General features: G+C 42.2%; 1 protein-coding gene across 1 annotated transcript; it reads left to right on the top strand.

The window, feature by feature from the left end:
- On the top strand, positions 1 to 24,664 carry VAX2 (ventral anterior homeobox 2). The gene is made up of 3 exons (XM_053472151.1): positions 1 to 365; positions 14,114 to 14,301; positions 23,941 to 24,664. Exons 1-3 carry the CDS (start codon positions 110 to 112, stop codon positions 24,400 to 24,402), a joined length of 906 nt encoding a protein of 301 aa, XP_053328126.1. The 5' UTR covers positions 1 to 109; the 3' UTR covers positions 24,403 to 24,664.
- Positions 24,665 to 26,084: the final 1,420 nt, after the last annotated feature.

Here is a 26,084-nt window from a genome sequence, read left to right as displayed (position 1 = left end):
TGACTTATGCTGCCTGCGTGAATTGTCGTTTGCTTTTTTTTTTTTTTTCTTTCTGGAAGTGGTGTTGGCGGGAGGGGGCAGTTTAGGAGTTAAAGGGGGGGTTCTCTTGATGTTTGATCAGGCGACTAGTATGGGCGATGGAGTGTCCGAGGAGAGAAGCCCTCTCTGTGGCAAATCAGCCACGTCTTGTTCAGAGCGACTCAGAGACAAGGGAAGTAGGGCAGATCTGGAGTGTTCCCTCCGAGGCCACAGTATAAAAGACATTCCTGTGACCTCCACCTCCAGCCCCGGCTCGTCCAAAGAAGAAGGTCAGGACAGCCAGTCTTCAGGAGAAGCTGATTATTGCAGACGGATCCTGGTCAGAGGTAAGGATTTAATCAGGGGGGGGTGGTTGATGGAGGGAATGGGAAGATGGGAAGGAACCGGGAAGAGCGGCGATGAATGGAGGCATCTGAAAGATGGGTGAGCAAAATAATACAACCTTATCCTTTCAGCTGTGCAGAGGGGCCTCTGTTTTCCGTCGAATGCCCTAACGCGAAGCAGCGACCGCTTTCATTAACGAGCCAATAGTTTTTTGCCCCAGAGACACGCAGCTTCGTAGCTGCAGGTGCCTCTTGCCCGTCACGGTGATCGTGCGAAAGTTATGTTAGTCCGATAACGCCACGGATGTCTCGGAGACGACAGTTCCTCCAGCGTCGGAGCCGTGTCAGAGTTATCCCTTCTTTCCCGTAGCGATCGAGGACTATCTTGGTCTTCCCAGTGAGGCACAATACGTCTTATTGTTCTGCGCTTCACAGCCGGCAAGGAGTCCTTTCCATGTCAGGCTCGAGCTCGAGATGTGTAGCTGCCGACGTGCACATAGAGGGCATGAAATATGTATAAAGAGTCGTTAACGAGGGCAGCTTCCCACTTTTTTCTATAGACACATAGTTTGAGAGTAATAACACATATAATACTCTACTCGCTATGGAACCCTACGACACATAGCTTTATGAGGACCAGAAGAAGCTGCCGCTTCACAGTAGAGGAGAGAAACGTCACGAGTGTCTATATTTAGAATGTGCGTTCCTTTACGTCCCTCGATAAAGTCTAAGGTCTCGTCCGCCGTCGCTCCTGCTCTATTTTTCCCGACAGCGAATGTGTTGGTATTTTTTTTTTATTATTCCGACATCCACTCGGATAATCATGGCGTTTTTTTTTCTTTTTTTTTTTTTTACGTGCAGAGATCTATAACTTTATTGTCCATCAATCCAAAACACAAGCAAAGCGAGGCCTTGTCTCGATGGATTCCAAATGCCCAGTGTGCGTTCGCAACCGTAAACAAAGCAACGTGACGAAAGTTTTGCCCTCTGCGGTGAATTAGGGCAATAAATGTACACTTTGTGTAATATCAGGACTACTTGCGATTTTCATGTAAACTCCCCCCCACCCCCCAGAAATATTTCATATATTTTGCGGGACACAAATGTGATCATAGCTTTGAATCGAGAGCTTAAAGACGTTCAATGAGGTAAAATAAAATATATCAGGGACTCTAACATTGTGAAAGTTTGCAGGGAAAGGCTTGATTTTACGAATTTGCAATGAAACGGTGAAAATAAGGACGTTTCATTTTCAGAACGTCCAAAATTTGTGTTGATCCCATCGTCCGATTAGAGGTTTATATTCCGAGGCACGAGATTAAACGCTTTTCTTTCTGTTACATAACGAAGCCATGTGCTATGTGTCCGTATCACGCGTGTTCTATTTCTTAAGGAGCCTTAAGCAGCACATTAAAGAAATATTCTACAGTTCGGCTTCTTTACCCCAAGAATTTCTTTTCAGGTTTTAGATAGAATTATAAAAGCTCCATTGTCTAATAATATATAATTTAGGTTGAAAAAAGTTTTCGGACTTGATACAAGCCAACAAATAAAAATACATGAAAAAAAAAAGTATAAAACAATTATTTAAAATCATGAAATATATATATATATATATTGATTTTTTTTTCTGATCAGGAATAAGTGAAGTTGCTATATTTTTTATCCTTAAAACAAGTAGCTGATAAAAATATTGAACCCCAAAAAAAAAAAATACATGATCTTGAGATTATTAACTATGTATATGCTTTGTTTTGAATACATTATGCGATATAGAAGTGTCGGAAAAATATAAGGTTGGGAAAATTAAGTTGTCACCAGAATAAGGTTTTCTCGAACCATTCTAGAAGTGTGTCTGGGAATTGCCTTTGTTCTTCACGGTATTTGTTCGGAAAGCATTACGCTCCGGAAGAGCATTAGGTATTTACAGGGTGGTCGTATAATGTATCGGTAGGTGTAATATTACGATCGGGCTGCCCAAAGGATATAATTTGACCTTTTTATTTTTTTTTTATTGAAAAACACTGGAAACGTTTAATTTATTTATCATGGAGTGGGTACGGAAACACTTTTTTTTTTTAAGTGGGTGTTGAGAAGTAAGACAGTGATTACCCCAAACATGACAGAAGGGTTGGAAAATCTATAATTTATTGAACAATCTTTACTATGTGCAGACATTTTTGTTTCCACTCATTAAGTTCCTTTTTTTTATATTTATTTAGTGTTCCGTATAAAATAAGAACCTTGGACAACAATGAGGGAGTTAATCGAGGCAAGGGGCATATTCTGAGTGGTTTTGTGCAAAAATATTGTGATTTTAGCTCATGCGCTACAAATGTATTTAACTCTGTCAGCTCCTCTCGGGAACGTCGTATTATATTATTCAAATTAATAAAATAAAAATGAAAAAATAATAAATATATATATTTATATAGACATATATATATATTTATTATTATTTTTTTATAGGTTTTTAGAGGCATAGCTAGACATCATCGAATATCTATATGCGGTAACGTATATAAAGAGAGTATGCCATATTGAATGCCTTGTTGTGAAATTAGGTCAATTTAGAAACAGCTCTTGTGTAAGATGATCTCGAGATACACGACTTTGCAGAAGCAAATATGTAGGCGGGTGTGAAAATAATAGGTTTGATGATTTGTTTAAATTTTTTTTCGACTGGAAAAAAAAGGATTTTTTCCCCCTGAATGCAATGTCCGTAAAAAAAAGATAGCATCCTATTTCATTTTTTTTTTCAATATTTGATTTCATGAAAGGAAAAACATTCCACTCGGAAACAACAACCTTGGCATTCTAAAATGGCAGAAGGGTAATAATAATGACTTCATTAATTAGTTTAACACTTTAATGGAATCTTAAGCACTTTAACGCAGTCCACGGCAATTTAGGAGGTATTAGCACTGTATAATATAAACAAAAAATGTGGGGAAAAAAGGAAGTAGTTTTCAAAACTTTATATTGTTCAAAAAAACTAAAATAAGATTTTCCAATAGAGCTTTGATTAAAATCATCTTCGCTTGCATCTCGGTATCATACAAAAAAACGCAGATATCTGTTGAGACCTGAAAGTGCTGTATATGCGCTATTTTTTTTTTTTTTTGTTTTAGAAATTTAGCTTGTTAGGTACATAAAAAAAATAAAAATTACAAAAATTAAAAAAAGACATATTTTAGATATTTTTGGATAAACGGTGGATAGGTCATATATGGTCTTTTCTGTGGCTGTGAGATTTGTGACTTCATATATGATATGGTTCAAATATATTTCACGGCGTAAGGCAATGGGCATTAAATATTTAGGTATAGCATCCATCTTATAACATATACAATAATTATGTATGTTCAGAGAGCCCTATTCTCCCGATGTTTACTGGCGCACAGAGCAATGAGATTCCCAATAGGAATCTATTAATTATTATTTTTGACAATTGTTATTCAGAGGCGTACTAATTTTGGAACCGTACGATCCATATACAGAACAGAATAGGGTCATCGGTCATCTCATAAAGACCGAATACCCAATTGCTCTTTATCGAAAGCCATGACGCCCAGCCACCATTTTGATCTGACCACCCAATACTGTAACAAAATGGACGTACTTTCACACGCTATGCCATAAACGTCACGTAGAATTTATGGCTGATTATAACTAGGCACAATTTACTTAAAATGTAAAATAACATCACATGATATTTTTCATTTGATACAAAAATAACGTTTAATAACTTTTACCCTCGCTTGAAAATCAAAGCAATGTGCTTTCTAAAGATTAATTATTATTTTTTTGTATTGATTTTATTTTTATTCTAGGTAATTTCCAGTATTTAAAACAAAAAAATTCAAAAATGTTATGTAAAAATACTTGTAAAAATATAATCCGAGTTATGGTTTAAGAATAAGTATTGGGTAGGAAAATATCTCTGTCGTCTAACACAGTATCTGAAGGATTTTCAGCCTAAAAATGGTGGTCTGTCACATGCGCCAAGAACAGAAGTAAAAACTTGGTTTTTTTTATTTAAAGTAATAAAAAGTCATTGATATTGATGGATGTGGACCAATTCTGTACTTTCCTTTTCTGCCAATAAATTTATTAGGACCTTAGACACTTTTGAAAGAAGTTACCTACGCTGTGAATCTATAGGGGTAAACCTGTGTCTAAAAATCTATTATTTATATATAAAAAATTTGTAAAATGTATTGTAATAATTTCTTGTTGCCTGATTCATAAATATTATATTATAATTATAAAAAAATATATTATATTATATAAAATGCTATTGATTTTTTTATATTTTTTTTCATCGTCCCAAATATTTTTTTTTATAATAAAGTAATAAAGCGTCTAATTAAGTATAAGGTTAATGGGTGACGGCGTCCTGATCATGGTATTAAGTAATGCACATTAGTAGTGTATGATATCACGCATGAAGATATTCTTTATACAATATTTATTTATTTATTACTGTAATAAATCACAGTCTGCTTAACTTATGTGAATTTTGTTGAAATTTATAAATTTATAAATTTTTATATATTTATTTTTTTATTGGTATTTCTTATTAACTTTAATATTTAGAAATATTATATTGGTCAGTTGGAGATGAAAAAAATATATACTTTTCTGTGGTAAGGGACATTTTTTTAGAGCGTTCTGCAAATGTTTGACCTTAAAATAGCAACAACAAAAAAAAGGGGGGGTCTGAAACCTGCACAGCCAATCAGATCCGAGCTGCGCAGGACGAAAGCTGGGGCTACTGCCAATATTAATTCCCTTAAAAAAAATATATAAAAAAAATTCAGGGAGAATCTTGGGGTGAAAGACATCAAATCGGTGCATCATCTCTAACAGCGGCTTGTGAACGTGTAATAAGAATGTTACGTAACAGTAACAATATTCCATTCAATATCTGAAGTGCTATGGATTCTCACCAAGGAGAAAGGTGATAAAAAAGACAATATCTCAATTACAAAAGGACCCCTTTAATTATTAATGAACATTCCTTTAATTGTCTCTCGGAGGAAATGGAACCTGGAAACTCTTTAATTTCACAATAAATTGGGAAAAACGTCTTATAATCTTATAAAATCAACCAACTTTTAACTTAAATGCTTTTACTTAAACAGTTTCCCCAGTATATTTTAATATAAATAAATATATCTATCTATCTTTCTATCTATCTATCTATCTATCTATCTATCTATCTATCTATCTATCATCTATCTATCTATCTATCTATCTATCTTTCTATCTATCTATCTATCTATCTATCTATCTATATATATATATATATATATACAGTATATGCCCCATGTGTATGTGAAGTACTTATCAGCACATTGCTATTTTTATATTCTAGATTTTTTTCATATATTTTTTTCCTCGTCAAAGTGCTATTTTTTAAGCTGCTATTTTTTTAAGCAGCTCATATAGTCTCAAGAAATACAATAAAAATAATCAAATAGTTGGTCTATGAAGCTTAGTTGATAAAAAAGTATTTTTTTCTATTCCCCCCCATATATTTCTACCCCTAAATATATATATATATATTAAACCAAATAGATGAAAAATATAACAATGCGTAATCCATTTTTCGTTAGATTGGTTAAGTGTAAATTAATTTATTAAACAGAAGAAAGGTCACATTGATGGCTATGGAGGGGGCTTCTCCCGGAGATGGGGTAGAAGTGGGTTCTTGGAGGGGGGGGGGCTGATCTGACCAGGACATATAGTTTAAAAGTAAATGTATGTAAGGACTATGATTGAAATATATTTGCATACATATAAGTTATATATTATATATTATATATATATACTCACCAGTATATCACATATGATATAACAGAAACATATAGGGGTGGCTGGCACGGATCGGTGTATTCTATAAAAGAGGTTATATATATATATATATATATATATATATATGGGGGAGGGGCAGATGGTATATAAGCTGGGGATGTATTTTATAAATATTTAGAAGAGCGAAAAAAAATCTAAACTATTTTTGGGAGGAAAAGAACGATTCTGGCACAAAAGTTCTGAGCCGAATGTAAGTGTTTATTTGGTATGTATAGATATGGAGGAGGCAGAGTCCATCTTTTGTGGCTACTAAGAGGCAGGGACTGGCCATGTGGCACACCGGGCTAACCTGGCTACCAGCGAATGCCAATGGCTATATGCTGCCCCAATAATAAGGGACTCCTTGTGTTTACCTCTCGAGGGAGACCCATAAAGTTGCATTTTCAAACATAAAATTAGATAAAAAAATGAAATACGAGCTTTTGGCCCCCGACGACGCCCGGCGCTCTCTGTCCTGGATAAAGGGCATTAATAATATTGTTATTACACAAAAAGCACCAGCTTACAAGCTAAAAAGAATTGTGTGTAAATCACTAAAGCTGTACCACCCTCCATTTTTGTTTTTTTGGTAGATTTCATTTCTTTCGGTCGGGTTCGGATATTTAATCGTCGATAGACGGGATACATGAATAAGGGGGCAAAAACAGACGTCACATCCAGCATGTTTCATACAGGGATACGTTCAACAAAATAAAAAAAAAGTACTTATTTAGTTGCAGGTCCCACCCCCGCACGTCACTGATTGGCCGCTTCAAGCAGCAATCATTAGCAGGAAAGTGTTCCCATTGAAACCAATAGGCGATAAGAATCATGTGCTGCGGAAAGTAGCTGGGGGTGGGGGAAGGGGGAAGTGCTTATGGGGGGGGGGTTCTCCAGAACCCTCCTATAAATCTGGAAGGGGAGCACCACATCTATTAAAGTACATACGATGGCTGGATACTACATCTCTCCATCCAGCCTCCACCCTCCATGCTACACCTCCCCATCCAGCCTCCATACTACACCTCCCCATCCAGCCTCCATACTACACCTCCCCATCCAGCCTCCATACTACACCTCCCCATCCACCCTCCATACTACACCTCCCCATCCAGCCTCCATACTACACCTCCCCATCCATCCTCCATGCTACACCTCCCCATCCAGCCTCCATACTACACCTCCCCATCCAGCCTCCATGCTACACCTCCCCATCCAGCCTCCATACTACACCTCCCCATCCAGCCTCCATACTACATCTCTCCATCCACCCTCCATACTACACCTCCCCATCCAGCCTCCATACTACACCTCCCCATCCAGCCTCCATACTACACCTCCCCATCCAGCCTCCATGCTACACCTCCCCATCCAGCCTCCATACTACATCTCTCCATCCAGCCTCCATACTACACCTCCCCATCCAGCCTCCATGCTACACCTCCCCATCCAGCCTCCATACTACATCTCTCCATCCACCCTCCATACTACACCTCCCCATCCAGCCTCCATACTACACCTCCCCATCTAGCCTCCACTCTCCATACTACACCTCCCCATCCAGCCTCCATACTACATCTCTCCATCCAGCCTCCATACTACACCTCCCCATCCAGCCTCCATACTACACCTCCCCATCCAGCCTCCACTCTCCATACTACACCTCCCCATCCAGCCTCCATACTACACCTCCCCATCCAGCCTCCTCCTTTATCTTACATTCATCTTTACCTTCACCACCAGCTGCTCCTTCGTCTTCTACCAACTCTGAATGTAACTACTGAGAATACATGAGCAGAAAGACCGGCGGAAGAAGAGAAATCTAATTAAGTCCAAGGTTTTGCATTTGGGGATGGAGGTGATCACATGACTTCACCGAGCTCACCACCCCAGAGGTGATGTCATCCGGCAAAATGCCCTACATGCATATTTAATATGTTAGCACTATATAAAACAATAAATAATAATAATAAGAGTTATGACCGCCTGGTGAAGGATATGCAGCGTATAGTAGTTCTTAACGATATTAGCAGTCACGCTATTTATAGTGAGGCTTCAGAACCGGACCTGCTCTAGAACCCAGCGTACCGGATCACTTTACAGCAGGAGAATCGGGAGGACTAGATGGGGCCGAATGGGGAGATTCTTGGGTTTCTATAATTGCTTTGATTCATTTATTTCTGCTATGACACATATTATGGTCTAGCATACCTGCCAATCGTCCCATTTTCTGCAGGATAGTCAGGATTTTGGGGTACTATCTACTAACTGCCCGCTTTGGGAGCTCTGTACTCTTTTTTAATTTAATGAGAAGATGGTAGATAAATGGAACAGCCTCCCAGCAGAAGTGGTAGAGGGTAATACAGTGAGGGTATTAAACATGCGCGGGACAGACATACGGATCCTGAATCTAAGACGAGACCAACGACTGATTAAGGTTTGAGTCTTTAAAACAGGAAAAAAAACGAAGCCTAATGGGTCTGATCTGCCGGCAAGGTTCTATATTTCTGTACATCGCTTTGGAGTATGTTGGCGCTCTCTACACAAGAATTATAGTAATAACCTGAGCTCTGGGAATGATAGGATTCTGTAATTCGATGATGACGCAATTCTAGTCCCTCTCTCATTGGAAATCACCCCCCCTTTAAATTCCTTTCACCCAGACAGAATTTTTACAGATTTTGTTAAATCCATCAAAATGAAGATTTTTTTATATGACAAACGCTGTTGCAGCACTTACCTCCTGCCCCCCCTCCTGATTTTAGGGTTTCTATGAATGAAGCTGGTCGTTCATGAAAAAGAGCGCTGCACATGTCTGACGGCACGCACTCACCAGGAGCGCTCATGCATGCGCATCCTACGCATTTCCCTTGCATTGGACGCAGATGGCACACATCCGACGGAATGGGGCGGGTCCAACAGCTATACATTGTCTAGAAATATGAACTAGATTCAATATTTTATTAATATTTATATCAAATATGTTATTAATATATATTAAATACTATTTTATATGAAATATATCATATTATTAATTTTGTGTAAATAAAATAAAGATTATTTTGTGTTTTATATATGTATATATTATACAGAATATTATGTTATATTAAATATACTATAATCAATATTATTTTAAATTAAATATACTATATTCAGTATTATTTTATATTAAATATTACATATATATAATATTAAATACTATTTTATACTAAATATTTACCGGTAATATTAAATATTATATTATATAAAATATTTTTTTTTAAATATAGATTTTGGTTAAAATTTTGTTGAAACAAACAATATTGCCTTTTTTAATGGAAATTTTAATTTTTTTTGGCTTCATTTGTTACGCGTTTCAAAGCAAAATAATGCTTTTCCACAGAGATCCAGTTACGATGTTAACCTAGTTCTTATGTTAATAAATTAAAAAAAAAAATCAAAATGAGGAAAAAAAAGTTGGAAATTGGAAAATTCAGAAATGCCTCATTCTGATTATTAATCATTATGCTTCTTTCTCTTGAGGTTTCTCTTCCTTTAAGGAAAGATGTGACACTGGTTGCCTTTTCGTAGTTGTCTTTTAGGACTTGCCGTAAAGCAAAGCAGCACATGCGTAAAATACCATCAGGGGCCAGTGGGTGGAGCTAAACACCAGCCCTTCTCGGGTTCTGTTTATGCCACGCCCCCATCCTGTCTCTGCTTCCGTATAATCTACATTTAAGACATTTAACATAGAAACATTTATAAACTTTTATCAACGCCCATCCCATGGATGTCTAAGTCCCCTCACTGTATTAGCCTCTACCACTTCTGCTGGGATGCTGTTCCACTGATCTACCACCCCCCTCAGTAAAGTAAATCTTCCTCACGTTTCATCTAATCCTTTGACCCTGTAGTTTTAGCTCATGGCCTCTCGTTCTAACGTTTCCTCTCCTCTGTATACAGAATATTTCTTATTTACTGAAAATGGCAACAAAATAACATTTACCAAAAATTGCAGCATTTTCTCTTCTCATTGAGCGATCCCGGTGTCTAATGCAGACTGATGGACGGCCTATAACCTCATTTCTGCTGCCGTAGGCACTGGAGCTGGGCTAGCGGCCCACGGGGAGCCAATTGGCTCATCCCTCTATATATACATATATACATACATACATATATATATATATATACCTTCAACGTAAAGATTCCGGGGCTTGGAGACGTCACACGGCCATTTTTTAGTCTATTTTTTTTATATCTCAGGGTAAAAGCATTTATTTGACCCAAAGACGAGAATTTTCACCTTGATCCGTACGGGCTACTGAGAACTGTCACTCTCCCTATACGTCATTGTCATCCTCCTACCCTCCCCCTCTCTGCTCTCCTTCTGATCTATTTTTATGCCTCTTTCACGCGCGGCGTATGTACGGTTCTCTCAATCTTTTTTTTTATTTTCCGCACGTGCGCGGGTTATAAGCAGCGACTGATCTGGAAAGGCAGGATGAAAAATGTTATTTGGGAAAATATTTAATAAAAAGGAAAGATAATGAAATGAGCCAATGGGAGCTAAGCAGGGCACGGAGACCCTCCCCCATTGGCTGTAGAGGGTTAATCAGCCCCGCATGTATGTTGTAGTCGTGGTCGATAGCTGCTCTATATAATGTCATTTATGTTACGGGGGAGCGTTCCAAATTAGAACACTCAGCAGCCAATGGGAGATAAGCAGGGCAGATATTCCACCTCTGATTGGTTAGCTGCACGGAGTTTGCGTCAAATGCGTCGAGTCATATTAACGTTACAATATAACATACAATGTCTGTCTATAGGTCAGTGTATTCAGCATAAGAGTCACAAAAGTCTCTTCTCTGCCGGTTATTTTCAATTTCATTAATTTATGGAATAAAGTGAATTATTGCCTACAAACCTATTCATAAAAATAATTACCGTCCGTTTCCTTCTGAAATGTAGTTTGTAGGCCCCTGATATATATATAGGGAAGTTTTACTTTATGGAAATGGTGGTAGATAAGCGGAACAGCCGCCCAACAGAAGTGGTAGAGGCTAATACAGAAATTTTTTACAGGTTCCCAAGATCCTGCTCAATCCATCAGGACACCAGACGGATGAGATAGGGGTTTGTTTAACGAACCCTACAAAACTGTAAAAATAATTGTACTTTTTTTTAGTAGTAACAGGTTTTACCCTCAGGGGAGCTTCATGTAATAAATCAGATTTTCTGGTTTGTGGGCCGGGCCGGACAGACGTGTAATAGGCGTGTTAACAGGAGAAATGATTTCCCCGGAGCAGGGGTTGAGTTTAACCCGTTACACGTCATGGTGAGTTTCCTTCCCATCGCTATGGCAGGTGACACGGCACTCAAACAGGTGCTGGCCAGGTATCCAAGAACAGCCGAATCCACAGAAATACATCAAGGTTAACAGGATTTGGACTTTGAAAATGCATGCTGTAGGTATCTCAGGATAAACCTGTGCTGTAGGTATCTCGGGATACACCTGTGCTGTAGGTATCTCGGGATACACCTGTCCTGTAGGTATCTCGGGATGCACCTGTCCTGTAGGTATCTCTGGATACACCTGTGCTGTAGGTATCTCGGGATGCACCTGTGCTGTAGGTATCTCGGGATACACCTGTGCTGTAGGTATCTCGGGATACACCTGTCCTGTAGGTATCTCGGGATGCACCTGTCCTGTAGGTATCTCTGGATACACCTGTGCTGTAGGTATCTCGGGATGCACCTGTGCTGTAGGTATCTCGGGATGCACCTGTGCTGTAGGTATCTCGGGATGTACCTGTGCTGTAGGTATCTCGGGATACACCTGTGCTGTAGGTGTCTCGGGATACACCTGTGCTGTAGGTATCTCGCGATACACCTGTGCTGTAGGTATCTCGGGATGTACCTGTGCTGTAGGTATCTCGGGATACACCTGTGCTGTAGGTATCTCGGGATGTACCTGTGCTGTAGGTATCTCGGGATACACCTGTGCTGTAGGTATCTCGGGATGCACCTGTGCTGTAGGTATCTCGGGATACACCTGTGCTGTAGGTATCTCGGGATGCACCTGTGCTGTAGGTATCTCGGGATGCACCTGTGCTGTAGGTATCTCGGGATGTACCTGTGCTGTAGGTATCTCGGGATACACCTGTGCTGTAGGTATCTCGGGATGCACCTGTGCTGTAGGTATCTCGGGATGTACCTGTGCTGTAGGTATCTCGGGATGTACCTGTGCTGTAGGTATCTTGGGATACACCTGTGCTGTAGGTATCTCGGGATACACCTGTGCTGTAGGTATCTCGGGATGTACCTGTGCTGTAGGTATCTTGGGATACACCTGTGCTGTAGGTGTCTCGGGATACACCTGTGCTGTAGGTATCTCTCGATACACCTGTACTGTAGGTATCTCTCGATACACCTGTGCTGTAGGTATCCCGGGATGTAGGTATCCCGGGATACACCTGTGCTGTAGGTATCTCGGAATACACCTGTGCTGTAGGTATCTCGCGATACACCTGTGCTGTAGGTATCTTGGGATGTACCTGTGCTGTAGGTATCTCGGGATGTAGGTATCTCGCGATACACCTGTGCTGTAGGTATCTCGGGATGTAGGTATCTCGGGATGCACCTGTGCTGTAGGTATCTCGGGATACACCTGTGCTGTAGGTATCTCGGGATACCCCCGGGCTGTAGTTATCTCTGGATACCCCTGTTCTGTAGCGTCCAATAAACGGCTCTGAACGCCATGGAGGCAGTTGGGCTCAAGCTCGGGGTAGGTCCATCCAAAACTGCCCACTAAGGTTGTTCAGCCATAAGCACTCACCACACCTGTCCAAAGGTGCCGAACTTCTACTACCGCCCTTTCTAGGGCGGTATCCCTAGACACTCGTGGTTTTGTATTGAATTAAAAAAGGTGCCTAATACCCTACGCAGTGGCTCCGCTAAAATCCTAGAGGGGCCCATTATACGCACGGACACCGTCTGGGGGCCCAACAAACTTCCCTGCTGTAGATTTTGAGTAGACCCTAAGTGACGGCTTTGATATCAATTTTCCATTACATTTTAAGTGAATTATAAACCTTATTTATATTATATACGGTATATCCAGTAATCAATTTCCCCAAAAAATTACTGTTGATTGCTGATTCAATATTAAAAATATTTTAAAAATATAAAATAAAATCATCATTTATTATATTTTAAACAAATGACGTTAAAATGTGAGTTTAATTTTGCAGGTATTTTATTTCGGAAATTCATTTAATAATAATAATAATTTCATTGGGTTGCAATCCTTCTTCTTGTACCCCGCACTGGGGGATCATGGGAAATTAGTTGGTTTTAATTCTTTTCATACACCCTCCAGAGATAAAAATTTTTAATGAGTTAAAGGTTTATTCAACACGTTTTATTGCTAAATGCAATGTTTTAATCATCTAAAATTTCTACTTATTCAACCATTTTTTTCAGGGAATGCTCAATTGCCATGTGATACAAAATCAGACACTGATAGGTTGTTGCCGTAGAATCTGGAACCGCTTCTTAAACATTCATGTGTTGGGTTTTACAAGGAAAGATTAAACGGCAGGTCTGCTGCGGCTTATTATGCGAGGTAGCAAGTGGAACGCCAGCTTCAAATGACCATTTTTTTACTGGGATCCCCTTTTTCCACCCCATGGAAGAGGATCAGGTCACATGTCTATGCCTCAAGATAAAAGCAGACATTAACAAGTTCTTGGCTGGAGGGAATCATTTTCCCGTCGCACCATGCGCTTCCTCTCAGAATGTGCTCATGAATTTGTGTGCAACGAGCTAAAGCTTCCCCCTATTTTTGGGAAATAATGTATTTTAGCCACAAAAATCGTGTCTGAAGTAAATTTGCGTATTTTTTTTCCCCTTAGATGCCAAAGGGACGATTCGAGAGATTGTTCTCCCGAAAGGCTTGGACTTGGATCGGCCCAAACGGACCCGGACGTCCTTCACAGCCGAGCAGCTCTACCGCCTGGAGCTGGAGTTCCAGAGGTGCCAGTACGTGGTCGGCAGAGAGAGGACGGAGCTGGCGAGACAGCTCAACCTGTCTGAGACGCAGGTAAGAGACCTCACCGGGGGAACAGCCCAGCGATTGGCTACCGGCCGGCATAATGGCTAGTAGGTTGCCTAAGGAGCCATAACACGAGAACCTAACGGCGGCAGCCAAGTGGTCGTAATAACCGTCGTTATGGAAACCACCACTTGTCAGGAAGTAGAAGCTATTCTGAACGGTGTCACCTGTATTCAAGCAGGGATTCCAGCTGTGGAGAAAAGCACCAATCGGCATGTCGAGATATCATTAAATGGGAGGAGAATATGAAGGAGTCGGCCTCAGACTGGGGTAAAAACCCAAAGGTTCCAGGGCAAATCCTGACACTTGCCTCGTATGATGCGACAAATATCCTCCTAGCTGACGCCGTAAAAGCCCCGGTTCGGAGGGAGTCGCCGTACAAATCTCTTGGTCTACAAGGGTTCCTGCCATAAAACCCCGGCCCCTGAATAGTTTAATGGTCAAAATGGTGAACTGATAAATCTCACCTCGGGGGAAATATAGTTTATAGAATACAAGATATGATTGGACGGACTCTACGAGTACCATGCAGATTTCCAAATGGAGACCCCTGTTTTTGGGGGAGTGCGGCAAGAGACGACGAGGGACAGGGTCGTCCAGCAGGGCCGTCCCTTCCCTGGGACAGTTGGGAGGTATGACTATACGGCACAGGATTGGGAAGACCATACCATACAGAGAAGGGGGGGGGGTATTTCTAGATATTCCGAACGTAAAGAACATCCCCGTCCTTCGGAAGAATAGAATTTCACCCCCGGGGGGGGGAGGGGGAAATGTTGGCAGGAGATCCGCGTTTGTTAATCAGATCAGGTAATTAAACCTCGTTTATAAAAACAGCAACAGCCCTAAAAATCCCAATTACAGGAAAACCGAGGCCTTAATTACTCACCGTATAATTAGGGAGACTCAACTGTGCATGCTGCCAGTAATGAATGGGTTAATGGGAATGACCCCGCGCAGGCGCTGCGCTATGTATTCCTGAAATGCCTATTGGAAAATCAGTACATGCCGCCCAGCTGTCTCACTTTTTTTTGCCGCTTTATCCCCCGGAAGCCTACCATTGCGGGACACGGGCAGAACTGCCCTCCGACGTTGGTGGGTGGGGTACCGCTGACATCACAGGAAACACCTCCATTTAAAGGGGAAATGGGCGGGGAGTGGGGCGTGTCAAGACCCCAGGTATGTTTATAAGACTTTGGGCTTTTGGCCCAATTATGTTACGGTTGATATCCCTGCTTGAACGCAAGGTTTCCATGACAACCGTTAGTAGATCCATGTGGGTAACACATTTGAACGCCCCCCCGGACCCGCCACCCTCGACCAGGACACCCCCTGTTGTAAAGTTGCTGATTGGTTCAGGCAGCCTCTGTGAGAATAGGGGCAGGAGAAGCACAGGAAACTATGTAGACAATGCTGGCTTTGCCACGGGCTGCCTCTGACCTCACTTTACCTTTTAAACTAAATACCCACAAAATCATGGTGCAAAAAAGACCTAAATGTAAAATATTCTTTTTTTCACCGCATTATTTGTAATTAAATTCCAAAATCCAATTTTCTTGGTTCTTTTTTTGTGATGAGCGACACCGGGGCCGGACTGGCATCGACGGGTCGTCCCCGGGCGGTTTAAGGCCAGCGGCCTCCTGACGAGGGCTAGCAGCCCCGCCGAGAATACGCCCCGTGTGCCAGATGGCCGGGACTGTTTGCCGCCTTCGATTCCAGATTACGAGCGTTTTTTCCTCCCCATGGGTTGTAAGCCGCATATCTATAGTAATAAGAAGCTTAGAGGCATCGTGCATACATACGTGTATCGTATGTTCCACAGGTCACGGGTAGGTTAATATACTCTTATCGGTTAGGAGTTTAAGGAGGGGGGCGGGCAGAGCGCCAGCTGGGCGCAGGGTATTTACACCCAGCGCAGGCAGGGAGGCAGCTGCACGGAAAGTAGGTCGGAGAAGGCGGACATTCTTCAGGGGGGGGGTGCGAGAAAGCCCTCCCCCACCGGTCGGGGGTATCACTGCTCCATACCTACGGGCTGTATGGGAACATGCGCGACCACCGGCGAACGTGTTCGTTTAACCCTTCGGGCCCCGCCGTATAACGGACATATTGTAATATCTCGATGGATCGGTGACCGGGAGCTCGATGCGCGCGTGCACGGATATACCTGCAGGAACAACCAGAAAATGACATTTTAGGGACGTTTGTATGATTATTAAAAAGATACAAATATTTATTAAACAAATATTATTTATTCATATGGCGCCAACACAGGCAGGATCGCTGTACAGCGGAATCATACAATCTATGGGTTGTTGGTATAAAGAGCCGATACTATGTATCGATGAGCCGTTTATCGAACCCGTGGCCCCAGTTAGCGGGGGGGGGTAAACATTCTATATGGGGTAAGTATATATCTGTCAGCTCTTGGTGACACATGCCGATACCGTGCATGTTTGTTAACGTGTTGACAGTCACGGCACTGGCTGGGTACACGGAGACACATATGTCGCGGTTAAATCCCCCTGGCAGAGGGTTGCTGGTACGGGGCTTACGGCTTAGACGGATGAGGTCAGCGGTGTAGCTGCCGAGTAGGTCAATGGCAGGGCGAGAGCGCACCCCGCGCATGTACCGGGGCAGCACAGGCAGATCCATGATGAGATGGGAATCACCCCTACAGAGGGCAAATTACCAGTCCCCCCCAATACCCCCGGTGACCCAACCGACCCCCCCGCCAGCCGCTCACTGTGTGCGTAGATTATTGGGCGGCCAGCACCAAAGCTTTAACTATTTAACTCCCTGTTTAATAATTACAAGAATTTCCTTCCATTAGAAAAGCAAAAAAAAAAATTAACAAAAATAAAATATTAAAAAAATTATATCACAAATATAAAAATGATTAATAATATATTATTAAAACTAGAACAATTTAAAAATATATATATATATTAAATATATATCATAATATTCCAAATAAATTATTTACAAACGAGTAATAATAAATGAATAATAATAATTCTCATTTTTAGCAGTTTTACATTTTAGTAGGAGTTTTTCCCGGATCTAGTATGGTATATATCACATATGGCTAGTTTTTTTTTCTTGCTTTAAAGGCCTTTTAATTTCTCTGTTTAATCTTTCCTTGTAAATAATTAATTTTCAAGCTGGAAAAAACGTTTCTTTACTGTTTTACCGTTAACGCGGTTTAGCAGTTTTTACGATATATTTTTGCTTTTACTACCTGGTCTTAAGATGGAAGGCACCAGACTTTATGCTGCAAATAGATTTATTCATTAAAGCTGTTAAAGTGATAGCGTTTACCACTTTAATTGGATCGGATTCTACTGGGATTTTTACTGTAATGAGTGTGTGGTAGATCAGCGGAACAGCCTTCCAGCAGAAGTGGTAGAGGTTAATACAGTGAGGGAATTTAAACATGCATGGGATAGACATTCGGCTCCTGAGCCGACTCCTTCCTATTCCACCCCGGTGGGATCATATATAAGACTCCCAGTTGGTACTTTTACCCCCTTTATGTTATTGCTGATCTCCCTGCTTGAATGCAGGTGACTCCATTAAGTACATCTTTAAATAGTGACAAGTCAAAGTTTCCATGAGGACCGATATCAGAGCCATTTTGGTAACACATATGGCGATTTGCTACATAGAATCTCCCCGACAGGTTATTAAAGGGTTAATATTTCTAGAGTTTTAGAAAGTTCCGGGGTTAATGGGGGTCGTGGAAGGAAGATGAGCCCAGAAATCATTCTATGTGAAAGAAATGACGTCCTGTACTGACTGAGTTTGGCTGGATGCATAGTGTGAGCGTGAGTGTGTGAGCCCTATCTAGTCTGCCCCTTTTCCTGCTGTATTGGCTTCTACCCCTTCTGCTGGGAGGCTGCTCCACTTATCTACCACCCTCTCAGTAAAGTCAAACTTCCATCTAAATGACTCGTCTGCTCTGTAATGAAAACATCCTAAAAAAAGACAAAAGCAACAACTGGCGAGCGCCAGCATTCCAATTTACAGTTTGTTTAACCCTTTAAAGGCAGTGCATTTCTTTAAGGTGTTTAGCGGAAAGAAACCCCCAAAAATCCATCCCGTGTGTTTTTATTTTATATGGCGGTCTTGGCCGCGTCTGGTCACGCGTGTTCCGGTCCACGTTATCATGCGTGTGCATGTGTGAAGGTCCAGAAATAAAAAGAAGCGCTGTTTATTGGCGTTCCCGCCGACCGGCGCAGGTGAACATAACCAAGCGGCGTTTCTTTCTTTTCCCCTCGCTAATGCCGAGATCCGGAAGGCTCCAGCAGGTGGCTCGCTTATAATAATAATTGAAAGCCGGCCAGCTGAGATCGCCAGCTGAGTCATTTGCCTGTTTATAAAAACAAGCCTTCGTTCCCTTCAATCGAGTCGCGGAAAAAAAATAAAAATAAAAAAACCAAGCGCCGGCTCTTACGCTAAGTGCTTTCCCGAGACGCGGCGTAATAGCCCGGCCGCCGCGACGCAAATCGCTGCATTTCCAGCCCTCTTTTGTTGGCGCTCCTTGCCTCGGACGCCATTATCCGCTCTCGGAACGCGGGAGATAGAATCTATAACATACGAATTTACTAAGGAGAGATAAGTCGGGGCAAAAAAAGGTTTTAGTGCCAGACCATTTACTGTAAAAAGAAAAGCCCAAAGCTTAAGTCATTGTCGGCATGTGCCACCTCTGACGGAAGGCCGCTCCAGGTGTTCAGAACAGTTTTTGTACCTGAGCCTAAAACATGACGTGCAGCCGCGCACATCCAGCCGTCGGCCGCACTTACATCTTAAGGAAGCCACCAGCCTTAAAGCCACAGGCGCTGGTGGCTGAGGGCACCAAACCCATCGGTCAGTATTATGCCAGATGGCACCCCGACCAAGAATACTCTTTCGGCGCGACCCCCCCAATGTTTTTTTTTCCATTTTATGTAGCTCATTAAGGGATGCGATGATGAACCGGAGCATCGCCTATCCACCCCTGTATCCAACGTCAAGGAGCAGAAGACCTCACCACAGCCGCCAAAGTATTTCTTTGCTGTCTCTGCCATTGTCCTGATTATTTGCCCCAAATCGGAGCGCTCTCCATGCGCAAAGGTGGCAGCAGACGTACCCCTTGAGCATAGATCTTTACAATGTGCCCTCCCAACACAGGCAGACCGTGCTGAGACATCACAACGTGGTAGGACCTGCACATTGGGTTCTGCACAGTTGGGTTCTGTACAGTTGGGTCCTGCGCGTTGGGTCCTGCACAGTTGGGCGTGCTGATGATGGGAACCTAGAAGTTGATAAGAACTCATCAGTGAAAGGGTTCCATTAGTACGAAATCGGCCCTTGGGCCCCTTGGTCGCGTCGAAACCTATTCTGGAGGATCTCATGAGACAACGGGTCGTCCCACCATCGATTTCAGTGAAATTTCTGCATGTCTGTGCGGTGCAGAGCCAGAAAAGCCAAACGTTTACCGGACAGCGAGAGAGTTAATCGGATACATTTTTTATCATAATTATTATTTTTTTAATAAAACCCCGCTGTGCCATTTGCCCGTTGAGTATGCGCGGCGGTTTGTGTTAAAATATTGGGTCCGGACGTGACAACAACAAAAATAAATGCAGCAGTAAACGTGGAGCAGAGGTCCCCCGGCGGTTCCTTTGTGTCGAGCCGGCAGAGTGCGGCGCGCGCCCGTGGGAGAAGCCGCTCGGCAGAACAGAACGGCGCGACGCGGCTCTTTGCAGAAACGCGCGGCCCTCGTCCCCCGTGTAATCAGGGTCTCTGCGTGGTGCGGGGGCATTATCCCGACGCTGCGGAATGCTGGCCGCTTTCATTGTTCGGCTCTGAGGTGCGAAGCGGCGCAGGAGATCCAAAATGTCAAAAAATAAAATGAAATAATACACGAGTGGCACGCGGGACCCTACTGGGCGCACGAAGCCTCATTTAGATTTTTTTGTGGAGTTTTGCCAACAAACTAAAATACACGGAGCCCGAGGAGCCAGGGCAACGGGCGAAAAGAAAGAACATTGGTACGCTTTTCCCACTAAGTAGACAAAAAACCCCCAATTTTTTTTATTATTTTTTGTTGCTCCGGATTAGGTTCTTCCCCGTAATCCGGAGGACAGCGTGAGACGAGACTCTGAAAAGGTCGGCTCGTTAAGACGCGGAGAAAGTACCGGTTTCTCGTCTGAAATTCCGGCCAAGCCGCGAAACGCGTTAATTTACAATAGCGGCCCGGGCCGCGTTTTCCTGGCGGGCTGCGGACAGCAACGTTCCGAAAACACACAAAGAAAAGTTTTTTGTTTTTTTTAGTTTCGCGAATCAAACGGCAGAACTAAATAAAGTGTCCAATTACCGCTCAGTCGCTCGATGCTTTTGTCCGTGTCTCTGCAAAGCATCATGGGACACGGTCCTGAGACAACGCTTAGATACCGTTGGTTATTGATCGACGTAAAAGTGTACGTTCCTAACAGCGTCCTCCCCAAACACGGCTCTGCTCCTTAGCGGATATTTCATTTCCAGAGAGAAGCTCTTGGACCTGGGTGTTGGTGGCCACTGACCACTTCCACCCAGCCACGAAATTAACCCCGGCGCTGCCGACCCAACTCGGTCTCTGTACATAGCGGTCTTTGTAGCACCTTTAAAAAGTAACGTGGAGCCTCTGGTTAATAACCCCCAGCGCTGTATACAGTAATATAACCCCCCCAGTGCTGTATACAGTAATATACCCCCCCAGCACTGTATACAATAACCCAGCGCTGTATACAGTAATATAACTCCCAGCGCTGTATACAGTAATATAACCCCCAGCACTGTATACAGTAATATAACCCCCAGCGCTGTATACAGTAGTATAACCCCCAGCGCTGTATACAGTAATATACCCCCCCAGCACTGTATACAGTAATATGGTATATCCCCCAGTGCTGTATACAGTAATATAACCCCCCAGCACTGTATACAGTAATATGGTATATCCCCCAGCGCTGTATACAGTAATATAACCCCCCAGCGCTGTATACAGTAATATAACCCCCAGCGCTTTATACAGTAATATAACCCCCCAGCGCTGTATACAGTAATATAACCCCCAGCGCTGTATACAGTTATATAACCCCCAGCACTGTATACGGTAATATAACCCCCAGCGCTGTATACAGTAATATAACCCCCAGCGCTGTATACAGTAATATACCCCCCCAGCACTGTATACAGTAATATGGTATATCCCCCAGTGCTGTATACAGTACTATAACCCCCAGCGCTGTATACAGTAATATAACCCCCAGCGCTGTATACAGTAATATAACCCCCCAGCACTGTATACAGTAATAACCCCCAGCACTGTATACAGTAATATAACCCCCAGCGCTGTATACAGTAATATAACCCCCCAGCGCTATATACAGTAATATAACCCCCCAGCGCTGTATACAGTAATATAACCCCCCAGCGCTGTATACAGTAATATAACCCCCCAGCACTGTATACAGTAATAAATCCCCCAGTGCTGTATACAGTAATATAACCCCCCAGCACTGTATACACTAATATATCCCCCAGTGCTGTATACAGTAATATAACCCCCAGCGCTGTATACAGGAATATAACCCCCAGCGCTGTATACAGTAATATAACCCCAGTGCTGTATACAGTAATATAACCCCCAGTGCTGTATACATCATAGTGCCGGTAGCGTCCATTGAGTGTATGTGAGGAGGATAAGGATATACGTTCCTCCTGCTCCCTTTATATATTCGCAGATACTCGGTGTGCCGAGCTGTGACCTCATTATCTGGAACCGTTGAGTCTGTCCATACATGCAGACTGGCAAGAAGTAAGAAGCGTAAATCTGGCCGATGGTTATCCATTAAAGCCAACGAGAGGTGATCGTTTTGTTGTGATGTCTTCTTCAAGGTCCATCAAAGTTCCTTCTATCAACCTAGCCTAGTAGCAAACAGTCTAGCTTTTCCTTCTCCCCAGATTTAACTTAAAGACTTTTTCCATATGGAAAATAATGCCCCCCCCCAGCCCAGCTGTACCTGCCGCCATTGATGGAGCAGTGATACGGTGTGACGGAGGTCAAAGCAGCCGTCGGCACAGACCTCTTCTTTAGCGTTTGCCGACCTAATGCCAGGATTCAGTATATAATGCTAGCTCCACATCCACTCTTGGAGAGGTCTGAGCCCATCGCCTCCATCTTGTTTTCCAGCCTTTGGTGGCTTTTGAGAAGACCAAGGGACAGCTACCCTAAGGTAAGGCCTGTCCCTCATTAAGGATGGCCCCGCCATTCTCTTTCTATAAGCCTCCCCATAGAACTTGTTCTGGTCATCCATACGTCGGACTTGTCCACATCGAGAGGTCCACCTTACTCCCGACGATGGCCGGTTGGAGACATTACATCACGAAACGGTTTCCTCCATCTACACACCAACCTTTTTTTGTATTTATTCATACGTCGGCAGATTTATTCCGGAGCTCTTTACGTCCAGCCTGTGTTTAATGCCCCAGCGTCTGGGCTTTGGGTCTGCGTTTATCCGAACGTACGCTCTCCACTCCACAATCAATGGACTTAAAAGCCAGGAGGGAAAACTGTAATTGTCCTTTCTTTAAGCCGCATAGAAGGAGTGATTTACTTAAACAACAGAGAATGCTTACGGCAAGAGTTTTCTCAGCGGGCGCCCCCTTTTCCTTTTGTCGCTGTCAGATTTGCTTAATAATAATGGCGTTTTTTCCCTTAAATATAATGAATGATTACGGCGACCACTTCATTTCCGCGCTGTTTCCCGTAGTTCCCACCCCGTCATTTTAATGTATATTTTGTAAAGCGTATTTTACACGGAAAGCTGCATTTAGACATGAATCTCTTTATCTTCAGATTTAAATAAGTAAAAGAAAAAAGATATAAAAAAGCAAATCCGCGGTAACCGTTTCCAAACGGGAAAAAAAAGGAATGACGTAAAGATTAGAGCGATTTGGGAGTCGGAATAAATGCCGTTGTCGTGTTAATTGAAATAACTAGATTTTAGGAGGATGGAGGGTCAGAGATGGACCCTTAGGCCTGCTTCAATAATGAGCAGAAATAAGATAGCGGCTTGTTGTCTTGCGAGTTGATGAACGTGAAATCACATTTTCCCAAAAACAGAGTTTCTAAAAGACTAAAGTATCATTTTTTTAAAAATAAATATAGAAAATTGGTAAATTTGTCCTGGATTTTTTTCTTTTAAGAAAAAAAACATTAGTTTAGACAATTTTTGGTCAGATGTTATGGCCCATATAACATCTTTCTGCTAAGGTCCAGCATAGCAATAGGACTCTTCACGTCAGCATTAGTCACCTTAGAGCAAGGGTGTCCAACTTGTGGCCCTCCAGCTGCTGCAGGACTACATCTCCCATACTCCTCTGCCAGCCATTGAGCTGAAAGAGCATTGTAGTCCTGCAGCAGCTGGAGGGCCGCAGGTTGGACACCCCTGCCTTAGAGGGAGCACGGATGACCTCCAGGTAAGGTATCACCTTGGGTTAGCTGTAAAGACTCTGGTCAATGACGGTTGGAACCTTCTAGGTGAGACATGGCTGGGATGAAATAGGGATCCCCCGCCTTGATTGACTCCTGTCCTTCTATTTCAGGTCAAGGTCTGGTTCCAGAACAGGAGGACGAAGCAGAAGAAGGATCAGAGCAGGGACTCTGAGAAACGCTCATCTTCAACATCTGAATCCTTCGCCACTTGCAATATCTTAAGGTTGCTGGAACAAGGCAGACTCTTATCAGTCCCGGCACCCCCCAATTTGCTTTCTCCTAGTCAAACCACCATAGGAACTTCTTCTGGAAATGGGTCCAGCCTTGGGAATTCAGAAAGCACGTCGCCGGTTATAAGGAGTTCTCCTCCCGGGGCAGGAACCTTCAACCTCCAGGTGCCATCATTAGCTCCGACTTCTCCGCGGTTACCAGCTCCTCTTTGTTTCCCGGGTCCTCTCTTGGGAGGTCTGCATGAAATACCCACCGGGTACGGACTAGGGAGCTCGGCTTTCGAGCCCTACACACGCTTGGAAAGGAAAGACTCTACTTCCAGTAAAAAGCCAAGCTCCTAACTTCTTTCGAAGGTGTTAAAAGCCACTGCGTTGGCTGCCCAGTAACGCGATCCCGGTGACCGGCCGTTGGGAAGACTTTGTCTAGTGATTTGTGTTTGTCTCACAGTGATACAAGGATCTGGATGTGGAGGCCAGGAGATGGAGAAGGTCTTAGGACACGTGTGCAGCTGCTAGCACCGGTGCATTTGGATGTGCCCACTTTTTAAATAACCCCTAAGCACTCTCGCCACATTGCTAAAGTATATCTTTCCCATCCGGCTTACCTGGGCCATGGTTGGACCTCGTAGAAATGTCGGGAGGGTGGGGTGGTTTTATACCTCAAAGGTCAGCACAAGACCGGTTCTCCCATTAAACCCATTAATTACGCGGAATGATACTGGGAAACACAAGTGAAATGGTCTAATGCAGAGGACGCCAACAGTCTACCGGGGTCGATGTCCATTGAACGTGGTGGAATTCCCATCTTGCAGCGCTACGGAGTATGTTGGTGCTTTGTATATATATATATATAACGAGTCTTAAAAATCTACACCAGCAAATTCACCCCCAAAAATTCCCAGTTTCCCTTTTTTATTTGGACGAGACATCTGACGGTTGATAATTATTATTCTCTATTTAGAAAGGAGAATTGTGGGGCAAAAATCTAAAATTGGAGTCATTGTCATGGAGACCCTCAGTATGTTCCTATGTGCCGCAAACTTAGAATTTTGCCGCAAAACGGCTTTTTGGGACTAAATTGTGACAAAATTGCAAATATTGTTTAGAATCCCTTATAACAGAATTTTAATCATTGCGCAATCAAGATCATATCATTATTTTGTATAAAAATAATTATTTTACAATTTTTTTTTTTTGGTACCTGTTCTGCCACCTTTATGCGTTAATTTAACTGAAAATAACATAAATTGGCGTACTACTTTTTTTTTACCCATTCTTGCAGATGTTTTTTTTTAGATATTTATTCATAACTTTTTACATAGATATGGTCCATGAAACATTGTTTAATATTCAAATGTATAAAATTTTTATTAACCCGTAAAAATAAAATCAATCTCCAATAATGACGTATTTCTGTAACAGGCTCCAATTACAGCCCAATTTTGGGTGAGAATATCATTTATTAGGTGTTTAAATATCCCCGTCTCTTTCAAGTGAGATTCAGATTTTTTCGGCAGACGTAGAACCAACAGAATATTTTAACGTCATCAAAAACTAAAAAAACAGGTCTTAAAAATTGTTGAAAATTAAAAAAAAAAATTAATTTCTAAAATTGAATATCCTCAGCCACAGAATAAAACATAATCTTATAATAAATACAAATTTAACGCAAAATGGGTTATTTACAAAGAGTTGGTTGCTATGGCAATTGCACTAGTTTTCCTATTTTTCACTCCCTATTGCACCATTTTATCGTGAAATATGCTTCAATTGGTGATCTCACGATTGACTTCTTTCATAACTTTGTTCGGTTTACCTCTAAAAGACCCCGATTCATACGAACAATTGGAATTTATTTTTTTAATTTAATATTACAAAAAAAACCGCTGTTGAAAATTAAAAATTTTAGTTAAATTGATTTTTTTTTTAATATTTTTTTTTTTACATGGAACTTTTTCCATCCAATTTATATTTCGTTATTCCAGCATTCCAGGATTTCATATATTTTTTAAGGGATGTAAGTC

Source organism: Spea bombifrons, chromosome 1 (genome assembly GCF_027358695.1).
Source record: "Spea bombifrons isolate aSpeBom1 chromosome 1, aSpeBom1.2.pri, whole genome shotgun sequence".
Lineage (NCBI taxonomy): Eukaryota > Metazoa > Chordata > Amphibia > Anura > Pelobatidae > Spea > Spea bombifrons.
Note: the sequence above shows the minus strand (reverse complement) of the source record. Positions and strands in the feature narration are given on the sequence as shown.

Bases quoted from the DNA above. Each gene is read 5' to 3' on its own strand.
- VAX2 (XM_053472151.1), top strand. From the start codon at position 110: ATGTTTGATCAGGCGACTAGTATGGGCGATGGAGTGTCCGAGGAGAGA. The intron at 366-14,113 runs GTAAGGATTTAA...TTTTCCCCTTAG, and splicing joins CAGACGGATCCTGGTCAGAG to ATGCCAAAGGGACGATTCGA. The intron at 14,302-23,940 runs GTAAGAGACCTC...CTTCTATTTCAG, and splicing joins TCAACCTGTCTGAGACGCAG to GTCAAGGTCTGGTTCCAGAA.